The 13,847-nt window shown below is 38.8% G+C and overlaps 1 protein-coding gene across 5 annotated transcripts in view; it reads right to left on the minus strand.

Moving 5' to 3' along the window:
* The window catches only part of VPS13A (vacuolar protein sorting 13 homolog A), a 259,919-nt gene that overhangs the window by 133,423 nt on the left and 112,649 nt on the right, over positions 1-13,847 (minus strand). For all 5 annotated transcript variants that reach the window (XM_073345105.1, XM_073345103.1, XM_073345104.1 and 2 more), the window contains exons 30-39: positions 13,384-13,500; positions 13,199-13,302; positions 12,527-12,694; positions 11,499-11,803; positions 9,813-9,960; positions 8,593-8,743; positions 7,551-7,675; positions 3,352-3,521; positions 1,360-1,580; positions 671-903 (exon numbers count right to left, since the gene is read on the minus strand). In XM_073345105.1, coding sequence (XP_073201206.1) covers positions 671-903; positions 1,360-1,580; positions 3,352-3,521; positions 7,551-7,675; positions 8,593-8,743; positions 9,813-9,960; positions 11,499-11,803; positions 12,527-12,694; positions 13,199-13,302; positions 13,384-13,500 — 1,742 coding nt within the window. The remainder of the gene's footprint in view (positions 1-670; positions 904-1,359; positions 1,581-3,351; positions 3,522-7,550; positions 7,676-8,592; positions 8,744-9,812; positions 9,961-11,498; positions 11,804-12,526; positions 12,695-13,198; positions 13,303-13,383; positions 13,501-13,847) is intronic.

Raw genomic sequence — 13,847 nt, forward strand, 5'->3', positions numbered from 1 at the left:
TGCCATTGTAAAACATCTGTGGATCTTAACACAAAGAAGAAATTTAAATTGTACCACTGGCAGTCTAAATTCTCATTGGAAAAAAACTGGAGAATGACTTTTCTTTTCCTCCCACTGATGTGTCTCAGAAAAATTTTCACACCAAAAATGTTCTAAATTATTCAAAAAGCCTTGGAAGCTGACACAATGTTAATAGTGCATTCCCAGAAACATGTTATCTATATGCTTAGATGATATGGGAACTATAACATTTTCTTCCCTTAGACTCACAATTTTTAGTTATAAAAAACCCCCAAAAGCCACAAATTGGAATAGTACAATCATGAACGCTGTAGAAGAACAAAGAACAGTCATTCTCAAAAAAAAAAGCTTAACAGTAAACACTAGCAGCTGTACTTCTGAAAAACGTGTAAAACTAACCCAGATCTTCATGTTCCCTCCACTAACTCAGAGAAAACAAACATAGTAACAGTATAAAATGCTGTAGCATAGCCAGAGACTACCAGATGGCTATTCACTCAAGAATAATTTTTCACCAACATTTTAAACATTAAATCCACAAACTCAGATTAATTGTTTTATATATAAATTAGTCAAAGAAAAGGATTTACACCACCAATAATATTGTAATTTTTCAGATACTCAGATTATATTTAATAGGAAAACTCACTGTAGTAATGTTCCCTTTTCTCTTTTCTACAAGAAAGGGGCAGGCTTTCATTTGTATATCTTTAACAGCAGCTGTCATTTTATACATTTGAGGGCTGTTCTTAATGAAGATCTCACACTGTGTTGTAACCACCAATGCAGGAGCATCACTTCTTGTTAAATCAGCCACAAACACAATCTCTGGATTTTTAACAACAATGTTCCTTTCCACTGAAGATACCAGCTGCACAGATGCTGAAAAAAAAAAACCCATTTAAGTTAAACCTATTGTTTGAACACACCAGGAAATTACTACAACTATACTGATATCTATGTTTACATATATACACCACATTTCCTTTTGTTGTTGAGTAAAAAGTCACTAAGTATGCTTGGAAGGATTCCATTTGAATCGTTAGTTGTCAGTAAAAATCTATTTAAACTAACACACAGATAACAAAGAAAAACATATCCACTGATGGTAGTTGGCATGTGTCTGGTAATCATGCACAAGAGAATACTCAGCCATGAAAGACTAGCAGAAAAATAAGTTGTTAGACTGGAATTGAATGGTAAGACTGAGGTTGTCTGGCACACTGAAGAAGGGAGATTTTTTAAGACATGGGAGCCAAACCGGGAAGCAGCCTAAACTTAGTATTATGGTTCTATGCTCAAGTTAGAAACATATATATTAAAAAAAAAGTTACCAACCTTGCCCCTTTACTGCTGAAGTTTGCTTGATACTCCTCTGTGCAGCAGCACTTTCTGCACTAGCCTTTAAAAATATATCTGCAACAGTAAGTAGAAATTCCATGCTCGCACAGAGATATAGGTCTTGAACAATTGTGTCCAGAACAGTGCCATCTCTCCCCTGCTTGTAGCTTATATCCACCATCTCCTTCTTTTCAGATCCATGTTTCATTTCCACCATTCTGAAAGACAATTAAGACAGTATACAATAAGACACTTTCAAAAGCAGACCTGGCCTCTAATATGAACAATTCATTCTCATACTTGAGGAGAGTTCTCATTCTGTCCACTTTTTAAAAAAGTTAGAAAACCCACCAATATAGGCATTAGCCAAAAAATGATGTTAAAATAACACACAACTCTAAAAAGCAACTTTGTAAAATGGCACTTTCTTACTCAACAGATCTGCTCTTCTTGGACTGTCAATCATAAATACTGGCTTTGGTGACTAAGTTTTTACTGCTGTGGTCATGTTGGCAATGAAAAGGCAACAAACTAAGAGCATGCTGTAGTCCAGTCTTTCTGATATAACTAATTACAACTTAGATAGTTCTGCTAATGTATCTATTCAAATCCATTGGTAGCAATGGATACACACAGGTGTCACTGTGGGCATATTTTGAAGATATTGGTGCTGCACAGGTGTAGAAGAGAGTAACACTTGTTCCAAAGGATCTTTATTATGCTGATGATGCATGAAAAGGGAAGCTCTGCTCTGTAGGAACAACAGATAGAAAAATTCAACTTTATACTTATAGCCAAATGGTTCTCAATTTATAACTAAAATACAACACTGAGCACCAGGTGCCATTTGCAGCTTTTTGAGTAGGACCTCACTTTACCATTCAAAAAAGATAGAAGAAAGTTACAGAGGTGAAACATGAAATAATCAGAACAGTTAACTCAGCCTCCTTGTTGCTAGAGGCTAAAGAACATAGATCTCCTTGATGGCCACTGCAAGAGCTAGAACAGTGGCTTTGTGAATTCCAGAACAGTGGCTTTGTGAATTTGTTAATACAGCATTCAGAATATGACAAAGTTCAATGTTCCTGTGTTCTCCCATGACTTTAATACTTCATATTTTTGTAAATATGAATAGTTCATAAAATCTAATAGTATTCAAATAATTAAAGTTCTATGTTATGTATTACATAAGATTGTGTAGGTTGTAAAATAAATTGACACTAATGTTATGTATGCTACCAACTAATAAAACATAATAGTATGTGTTACTTTTCATTAACACACCTTCGTCCAATGTTAGGCACAGTATTCATGCTATAGTGATGGATGCCTAACAGACCAATTACTTGAAAAGATAAACACTCACACATCAAGGTAACACTTGAAATATTAAAACTGTGCTAATGTACAAATCTTAAGGGATTTCATTGTGACTATTTTAAATACAGTGTTTCACATTTCAAATCCTTTTAACAGTATCTAAAAATATAATAATCTAGCACCAGAGAAACCATGATGAAATCTGCAGATGAATTATTGAGTATGTCCTCTTTCAGCAGCATTTTAATGTTCACTTAAGTGATATAAATATATTTTATTGCTGTACTGAAAAAACCCCCAAAATATTTCCTACTGACATATATAGACACAATTCTCTCCATATATCTTATCTATTGTCTTGTAAAAGTAAAAGTGGAATGGGTTTCTACATGTTCCTATTTTTTTCCCCAACTTGATAATACAATTAGTATCATCCCACCAATATTGCTAGGCCCCAAGTAATATCCATAAGAAAGAGCAAGTAGCACGCAGAATAAAGGTCCAATCTGTGCATACACACAAATTTTAGTTAGTTACTTTCCAAACTGTATTTATAAGACATACAATTTAACAAACTCAAATAGCAACTTGTAGGTAATGTTAGCAGCCCTAGGATGAACCAACAATCACTGATGAACAACAATTTAATCTTTTATGCAAAATTAACACCTTGGAGTTGTCTTCTGGACTGTCAGTCGTTTATCATCTAATGTGCAGTTTGCTAACTTGACTGAAGCATTCATTGAACCATCTGACAACATTTTGACAGCAGCTGATATTAAGACCAATTTAAACTCAGCAAGTTTCAAAAGATCATCTCTTTGATCCAAAGCAGAAACCTGTTTTAAAAAGGAAACATAACTTACACAAAATAAAAAAGAGAAAGCATTTTTCTAGATTTGTTCACAACTACTATACTTGAAGCATTGTTTGACTCAGTCTGACTAGCAACAGTTTTAATTGCAACCATATTAAATGTAAGATTAAAAAAGGGAATGTATAGTTAAATCAAAACTCTGTAGTACCATGAAATCAGATATACAGAGAGAGCTCCACGAAGGCTAAGTATTACCTTTAGTGCATTACAATAAGGTGCCACTAATGTGCACCACTTTACACAAGAAATCAGATTTTTTTAAAGCATCATTTTGACTAGGTTTCAAGCCATCAGTTACTGAAAGCTTCTTATTCATTTTAAAACTTGAAACAAATTTAAACTAATTTTTATTAATTTTGACTAGAGTGCATTTTTTTTAAATAAAACTTTTACCTTTCCATTTCCACACAGCCACCAAGGGGATAGGAAGAAGAAGAGAAGCTGAGGCCATGGCCTACATTTACAATTTAGGTCGACATAGCTGTGGCACTCAGGGCTGTGAAAAATTCACATTCCTGACCATAGCTATGCTGACCCAACTCCCAACGTAGACATAGCTATGTCGATGGAAGAATGCTTCCATCTACACAGCTACAGCTACTCAGGAAGGTGCTGTTCCTACAGCGAAGGAAAAATCACTTCTATTGCACAGAACATGTCTACCCCCTGAGGTTATGCTGTCATAGATATGGCGCTATAGTTATCCCACAGTGTAGCTGTGGTCTGAGAACCAACAACTAGTTGAAGCTCCTTGATCCTCTGGCTAAGCTCAGGATAGAGCAGCTGAGGGTGGGGGGCTGCTCTAATTTGCACCAGCTGGAAACCGTCCTCTATACACCACACACTGGACGCAGCTGGAGTGCAGTGCAATCCAGCCACTTTGCTTTTCCAGACCACCACCATAGACTGCATAGAGAAAGATGTAGGAACCCGGTTTTCCAGCTCTGATCCCACTGGGGACTCTCACTGGGGCAAGTCATGCCTGACTAACCTGACTGCCTTCTATGATGAGATAACTGGCTCTGTGGATATGGGGAAAGCAGTGGAGACATATTCTTGACTTTAGCAAAGCTTTTGATACTGTCTCCCACAGTATTCTTGTCAGCGAGTTTAAAAAGTATGGATTGGATGAATGGTGTACAAGGCAGACAGAAAGCTGGCTAGATTGTCGGGCTCCAAGGGTAGTGATCAATGACTCGATGTCTAGCTGGCAGCCATTGTCAAGCGGTGTACCCCAAGGGTTGGTCCTGGAGCCAGTTTTGTTCAACATCTTTATTAATGATCTGGATGATGGGATGGATTGCACCCTCAGCAAGTTCGCAGATTACACTTAGCTGGGGGTAGAGGTAGATACTCTGGAGGGCAAGGATAGGGTTCAGAGTGACCTAGACAAATTGGAAGATTGGGCCAAAAGAAATCTGATAAGGTTCAACAAGGACAAGTACAGAGTCCTGCACTTAGGATTGAAGGATCCCATGCCCTGCTACAGGTTGGGGACCGACTGGCTAAGCAGCAGTTCTGCAGAGAAGGACCTGGGATTACAGTGGATGAGAAGCTGGATATAAGTCAGCAGTGTGCCCTTGTTGCCAAGAAGGCTAACGGCATATTGGACTGCTTTAGTAGGAGCATTGCCAGCAGATCGAGGGAAGTGATTATTCCCCTCTATTCGGCACTGGTAAGGCCACATCTGGAGTACTGTATCCAGTTTTGAGCCCCCCACTACTGAAGGGATGTGGATAAATTGGAGAGAGTCCAGTGGAGGGCAATGAAAATGATCAGGGGGCTAGGGTACATGACTTACGAGGAGAGGCTGAGGAAATTCTGCTTGTTTAGTCTGCAGAAGAGAAGAGTGAGGGGGGATTTGATAGCAGCCTTCAACTACCTGAAGGGAGGTTCCAAAGAGGATGGAGCTTGGCTGTTCTCAGTGGTGGCAGATGACAGAACAAGGAGCGGTGGGCGAGGTCTAGGTTCGATATTAGGAAACACTATTTCACTAAGAGGGTGGTGAAGCACTGGAATGGGTTACCTAGGGAGGTGGTGGAATCTCCATTCTTAGAGGTTTTTAAGACCTGGCTTGACAAAGCCCTGGCTGGGATGATTTAGTTGGTGTTGGTCCTGCTTTGAGCAGGGGGTTGGACTAGATGACCTCCTGACGTCTCTTCCAACCCTAATCTTCTATGATTCTCCTATGCTACGATTTAGTACTGTTCCCAGTAGCAACCAGGTAATGTTAGAAGGATAGTCTGCAACAGTTATCAAAACTGCTAACCTAGGTTTCTAAAGAGAAAGTATAAAACCTGGTTGCTACTCTAATGACAGAGACAAATATGCAAATTTCTCTGTTGTTGGTTAAGGCACATGACTATGTTCTAAAACAGTGGTTCTCAAAGTTTCTTTTCCCACGAACCACTTGAAAATTGCTGAGGGTCTCAGTGGACCACTTAATGATCTTTCCAAATGCTGTTTGTATCATTAGATAACTATTGTAAAGCACTTTGAATAAAAGCACTATATAAAAAAAACCTTAATAATAATAAATATTTTTATTCTACAAATAAAAGCTCACAACTCATATTTTAATATCAGTAGTCTTACCTTTCTAATGTGATGGATGTGCCCTCTCCCCCCAGCCATGGCAGTCCCCAAGCTGGGGCTGGGAAGGAGGGGGGTCTCTCCCTCACCACAGCAGCCACGGAGCTGAGGCTGGGAAGGAGAGCCGTCTCTCCCCAGCAGCCGCAGCCCTAGAGCTGAGGAAAGTTGCCTCTTTCTCTGGCCGCCGCAGCCCTGCATGTCCCAAATTTCTCCCACTCCCTCTTCTCACCCCATTCCCCCCTAATCTGCCCAAGGCCACGACCTCACCTTACATGTGAGTCTTCTCCAGGGTCCAGGCACCTAATTAGTGGAGCCAATCCTGCGCGGCTCCACTAATTAGGTGGGTGGCCCTTCATTCTCTTGCGTGCGGGCGCCCAGGCACGCACCTTAGAGGGATCTATCCGTGGACCACCTGAATGGAGCTCGCAGACCACCATGGTCCATGGACCACAGTTTGAGAACCTCTGTTCTAAAATGTTAGAGACAAAACTGGTTAACTTATCAAGAGTTAAACTCATGACAAACTGTAAGCAGAAGCTCACAGGAAAACATGCCCAACTAAACCTTCTAAGTGGAGATTAGCTGACAAGTAATTGATCAATTGGCAGTTAATTGATCTTTAACTATTCATGGTAAATAGGCCCAATGGCCTGTGATGGGATGTTAGATGGGGGGGAACTGAGTTACTACAGAGAATTCTTTCCTGGGTTATCTGGTTGATGAATCTTGCCCACATGCTCAGGGTTCAGCTGACTGCCATATTTGGGGTCGGGAAGGAATTTTCCTCCAGGGCAGATTAGAAGAGGCCCTGGGGTTTTTTTGCCCTTCCTCTGTAGCATGGGGCACGGGTCACTTGCTGGAGGATTCTCTGCACCTTGAAGTCTTTAAACCATGATTTGAGGACTTCAATAGCTCAGACATAGGTGAAAGGTTTATTGCAGAAGTGGGTGGTTTAGATTCTGTGGCCTGCATTGTGCAGGAGGTCAGACTAAATGATCATAATGGTTCCTTCTGACCTTAATATCTATGAATCTAAGTATGATGATTTTGAGTCCACATTAAGATAGAAGCTAGCTTCATAGTACAACCCCAATTTTCAACCCACCGCCACAATTTAATCAAAAACAAAGCAAATCCATCTGTAGTTTCACACTTTGTTTTATCCAAGGTTAAATTTCCTGGAAAATGAGAGTCAAATCACACAATAAGCTTCAGAGACAGAGTTTCCCTATTCTATTTCTGTAGTATCGTGAATAAATCTGTGACTACAGTTTGTAACCACTGCCCTTGAGCTACTCCTGTGTAATATCCTCTAATTCACATTTTCCTGTTCAGAATTGCCAGCATTTTCAGTAAGATTACTAATTTGTTTTCTTTAATAACATGAAGTTTTGTTTACCTGTTTAGACTTTGGACTATATAATACCAAAGTGAGAGAGTCGAATAGGAAGTCCAGTTTTAGTGTTGTTTTAACTTTAACAGGTGAATGTAATTCCACCACAGCAGTTGTTACCATAGTTGTTCCTTTTAAAAATGGAAGATGCATTAGCACTAAAACTAACAGCAAAACAGAAAATTACACATTCCTCAATGCATAGCAGTCTTCATATGACTACATCCTCCCCCCACTTCAGCCCAAAGATAATTTGACTTTACTAAATCAATTCTTCTGTATGGCAAAGTCTTATTTTAAACTGAAAATTACATAAAAATATCATTCTAACTATCAGAATTCCACAACAAGGAAAAACACACATTCCTAGTTCCTGTTAACACTATTTAGGATTACATGCTCATGCATTAGGAGGTTTATATAATCTGATATATGGGGGCAGGGGGAGGGCAGGTGTTGGATGAGGGTAATTATCAGGGCCTATCTTTTTTTACTTTGTGCTTTTGTCTGTCCTGCTTATCTAGACTTTTTTATTATGTGTCCATACACTGTATTGCACAATGAGCCCTACAGGAGCTCTGGTAGTAAAAATAAAGATTTTCAGTGATCCTGTTATACTGTGATTCTGAGGGATAAACAGTTTTAATGTAGTAACAGAAAGAAAAGATCATCATAAATAGAGGGAAATAACTGATACTAAAAAGCAAAGTACTCTCCATAAACATTACCAACCCTAATTGACAGTTTATTGAATGTTTTATGCAGATGCTTAAATTGTCAATAAAGCTGGACGCTATACAACTTTTATAGTAAAACATTCTAATGTCACAAGATCTACTGCAGAAGGTTATTTGTCTTTTTTCTAACCCTACATCCACTTTGGATATATTAAGAATAAATTAGATAAAAAACTTTAAACAAGGCCATTGCATATAAACATAACATTTAAACACAGTTAAAGGAGACATCCTTGTAAATCCACTGGAAGAGTTAACCTGTAAATACCATATAATGCTTCTGGATTGTTACTTAAGCTTAAAGAACATACCTGCAGAATGCTGGGAAGTACTGAGGGCATCGCTGCAGCTGCTACTTGTATCTTTTGGTTCTGGTAAAGGAGGTGGAGCACCAGAACTGTCCCCTAAATTTTCATTCAGTGTCCTCAATATAGTGGTTAAGTCCTCCTGACTGAGAATGAGCTTAAAAATAATAATAAAAAAAGGCTAACCTTGGAGAACAAACCCTATTTTACTCTGAATATAGCAATCTCACTCACTTTAAAAAAAATATGGCAACTAAAAGGCACTATTTCTCACTCCCCTGCAGTCCGTTTCTCAAATATTCTCCTCTCCAAAATTTGTTCTCAAAAGAGAAGTATTTACTAACAAAATAGGAGATTTATTTATTAGTTGGTAATGACTCTTTATGCTGCTATATCCCAATAACACAAATTAGCATATTTGAGTCTTTGCTCAGAAGACTAGAACCATGAAAAACAGTTGTATAAAGCCTTCTATGTACTTAAAATTAGCTTTGGCTAGAATTCAGGTTGTGTATGCACACCAGCAATGGTTCACATATTATTTAGTGCAGCTATGCAAACTTTTAATTAAAAGCTAGGTAGCTGGGTATGAACTATTTGGCTATATGTGGGTATACATCTGTTAACAGATGCATTTAGAGCATGAATCATATTTGTTGAAAGTTGTCATATGGGGCCAGTCACATAATACTTTCCAACATGAAGTCATTAGTCTTGTTTCTAAGCCTGGCAAACCAATGTATCTGTACAAACACAGAACACAAACCTTGTCCATATATTTTTAATGAGAGTACACTGTGGAAAACACACATTTGTTCAATCCTGATTTTTAATTAACATAGGTTCAAACCCACATGAATAGGCTGTGAAAAAGAATACATGAACTTGTTTCAAACCATACCTGAAAGGGTGTACAAAATACCCAATACACAAGTAAATCAAGGATATTGCAGGTCAGGCGTGAGCTACGCTATTATAATAATAAAGGAGACATAATGCCTGCCTGCATTTCACATTATCCTAGTCCAGTGCTTGAAAAAGCCATTGTAAGCTCTCACTTATCACCTCGACCCCCTCCTTTTTCAGCCTTATCAGTGAAAATCCACTCTACCTATACCTCTCTGAACCAAATAACCACCAAGTCAAGAAGGTTTGCTTTTGTGGGAAGTAAAATTCATTAGCTTCCCACAAATATTTCTGAGTCATTTCCAGTACTGGACACTTACATTTATAGGTTTAAGTCGTCCAAGTATTTTAATATCAGGCACTTCGCTATACCAGGCAGCAGCTAAATTTCGTTCAACAGTAACTTCCAAATTTAGTGGCTGCAACAGCTGTATTTCACTTTGTAACGAACCTCTCTCAAAATGTGTTCTGTGGATAGAAATAAAATGATGTTCATAACTCAATATCCTTCACTGAATAATCAGAAGAACACAACTATGAAACATTTTTGCATTTGCCCAACCCTTTTGAATACTATCTATATAGAGAGGAATAGAACTTGTCCCTGTAAGAAGTGAATTCTGTGTGAGGATTAAGGAATGCCAAACAAGGATACCCTAATTGGATATTTTCTTCTATTAAAGGGTTTGTGGAGGTCAGTGGTTCTCAACTTATTTATCATTGTGGGCTGCATATGCAAGTCACAATGTGTTACTTGGGCTACAGGGGCTGAGTGGCAGGGCAGCGGCAGCCCAGACCCCGAACCCTGTTGTGTGGGGCTGGTGGGTTGCCTGCCCCGAACCCTTGCCATGCAGGGGCAGCCGGACAGCTGCCCAGACCACCAACACGTGGCTGCCCCGGGCCCCCAACCCTGCGTGGTGGGCCGCCAGACCCAACAAGACCCTGACCCTGCCACGCTGGGCTGTGGTACAGCCCGCACCACACCACACCAGGCAGCCAGGAACCTGGACTCTGCCACGTGAGCTGGCATTGAGCATACAGCTGACCTGGGATGTGTGCTAATTGGGTCGCATGTGGCCCGTGGATTGAGAACTGCTGGTGTAGGTGGATATTTTCGTTAAACAACCTTAATTATTTTCTCACAAACTTTTCTGTTTGTGATTTATTTGTAGAGTGTCACGTACACTAGTGGTGCTATGTTTCAAGAGTAGCAGCCGTGTTAGTCTGTATTCGCAAAAAGAAAAGGAGTACTTGGGGCACCTTAGAGACTAACCAATTTATCTGAGCATAAGCTTTCGTGAGCTACTAGCTCACTTCATCAGATACATTCAGTGGAAAATACAGTGAGGAGTTTTATATACACACAGAACATGAAAAAATGGGCGTTATCATACACACTGTAAGGAGAGTGATCACTTTAGATGAGCTATTACCAGGAGAGCGGGGGGAGGGGGAGGAGAAAACCTTCGTAGTGATGTTCAGCCACCAGGTTTGCTGTGACATTATCGGGGATACTGTTCCTGACGGCTCGTAGTCCATATTAGTGTGGAATGTTGGTGTAGAGGGCTTCTACATCCATAGTGGCCAGGATGGTGTTTTCAGGAAGATCACCAATGGATTGTAGTTTCCTCAGAAAGTCAGTTGTGTCTCGAAGATAGCTGGGTGTGCTGGTAGCGTAGGGCCTGAGGAGGGAGTCTACATAGCGAGACAATCCTTCTGCCAGGGTGCCAATGCCTGAGATGATGGGGCGTCCAGGATTTCCACTGTATTTTCCACTGAATGCATCGAATGAAGTGAGCTGTAGCTCACGAAAGCTTATGCTCAAATAAATTGGTTGGTCTCTAAGGTGTCACTAGTACTCCTTTTCTTTTTAATGGTGCTATGTAAGTGATAAGCATAAACCTGGTCTTTAGATAAAAGCACTTCATTTTGCAGAATTGTCAATATGAGGTATTTCAGAAGAATTAAATTGACTTTAAAAAAACCACACATACATATTAGGTTACCTGTATAGTTTTAGTTCACTCAGCTTCACTGTCATAGAGTCAATAACAGGTGGAAGGCTACATCGTGCCTTTGTTTTAACAGAGAACTGATTATTCATGGTAATTAGACCAAAATCAGCAACAAGGACATTAGTAGAATCTGCTGACTGTGGCACTATGATTACAGGTGCTTTAATATTAATATCCAGTGCGATTCGGGAACTCCGTTGTGCCAATTCTTTTACACCTGTAGCTGCTTTCCCTGCTGCTTGAACAGTTGCCTCGGTAATAGCTTCCTTAGCAGCTTGGAAGTTATTTATAAAAGCCTAGAAAATAATTAGAAACTATCATTACATCTGATGATATTAATCATGGGAATATTACATTTATTAATCATTAATTACCCTTTAAAATTCCACCTCAAATGCTATATTGTGTGTCTTAAGTGCTGGCAATATTATACACTCACCTAATTTGCCTATAGAGATGCTTTCATAGAATAATTCCACTGGAAATGAAGTATGTGTGTACAATTATTTATATACTGTATATTAAAAATGGAGTTCCAACACTAAAGACCTTCCATCATGATTCTGAGGAATTACATGTAACCTATTCCAAGTTTGTGTATACTTGTTAGCTTTGGAAAATTGTATGCAAGAGGCATTCATTCTGATTGTTTTATTCTCCAATGTCATGTGACAGCAAACTGTGTATGTGAATTTAAAATCTGGTCATGTACCATAAAAAGAAGTGTGAGAGTAATGAATAAATAATAATAATAATAATAACTGCAGAGTTATAGAAGCACTGAAGTTTTAGCTTTTCAGTTCCAGCATGTGAATGTGGAGGTGTTGGAATTTTGTAATTTTGGAAGAAAACTCTTTCAATTTCCGAACATTAAATGGAACCTTGTACAAAAATAAGGGAGCTCATATAAATATATATCATCTTGCATGTGCCTCCTTCCACTTGCGGTTGGACACAGCTACCTACATGTCTAAAAGAAGCTGGGGTGGGGTGGGAGACGAGACAAAGATCTGACTTACCAAAATAGCTGAAACAAACTTGTTGACAAAAACTACTTGAATGCAACCAACAGTTAAATAAACCTGGCTGTCCACAATATTCATATTTGTATAGGCAACACCATCTGTAGCATCCACGTACGACACCATTTTAAAACTGAAGACTTCTTTTCCTGTGATATAAAGAGCCTTAAAACAGAGAAAAGGGTAATTAACTCAAACCTAACACTGAAGAAGTTCATTATTAAAATATTTTCACTACAGCCTATTACAAAAAGTAGTAACACTTCATACTTCTAGGCTCTGTTTTATCTATGGACTGTAAAGAATTTTACAAATATTGAGTTTGAAAATCCGTGGGAGAATTTTAAGTATTGGACTATAATCTCAGCAGGTGTAAATCAGCTCACTGAAGTCAGTATAGTAAGTAGTAAAGGACAGCTTAGTGTATGAGTCACAGAAAGCTGTTTTGTTGTTGTTGTTTTTTAATACAGCAGTCACAGAGTTGTGCGGGGACTGACATTTTAGGTTCTTGGACAATCAGGCACATACCTCTTACTGGGAACAATGATCCCAGCACCCACACAGAGCAATAGAGAAAATACTGCTAGATGGTAGACCCCAATAATTAAGCCAGAATTAGTGTCTGTCCACCAGGCAACAGAAATCAATAGCATATATGAGAATTCATACCTTTTTATGCAACGCCATATCATCAGAATCCATAACAACTATGTTCTTTAATTTTGCAAACACTTCAGTTGCTGCTTTCCTCATGATCACTTGGCAATCAAGACCTAAAAAAAAAAAAAAGAGTAACAAAATTAACTGATATCTGTTAGTATTTTGTAATTACATGTTCAAACTTTCACTCTTACCTTCTACGTGAATTTCAGATATTCTGCGCTTTTGTTCTCTAATATAAACCCGCAAACAGGATAAATCTGCACAGACATGTAGGTCTATGACATCCTCATACTTGGATTTTTTTGATGCTGTGAGAAAATTGAAACCAACACTATTATTATTAATTATTTGTATTATGCTAATACCTAGATCATAGTGATGATAGACACATATTACCCATTCCAAGTTTAGTTGTAGGCTTAGTTTGTAACTTTATTTAATTTTTTAAAAATAAACACACATCGATCCTTTTCTAGTACAGACGGAACAAAGTGCAGCTCCAAAAGGAAAACCAAATGCAATTCCAAGAGGTGAGGAAAATGGGTGTGAAAAGGGGACTTTGTGCTCCTCTTATCCCTAGCCTACTCTGCACCTGGCCAATGCCCCGGCATAATTTTGAGCATTATACCAACTACCAATGGCCCCAAGGGCAGAA

Source organism: Lepidochelys kempii, chromosome 5 (assembly GCF_965140265.1).
Source record: "Lepidochelys kempii isolate rLepKem1 chromosome 5, rLepKem1.hap2, whole genome shotgun sequence".
NCBI lineage: Eukaryota > Metazoa > Chordata > Testudines > Cheloniidae > Lepidochelys > Lepidochelys kempii.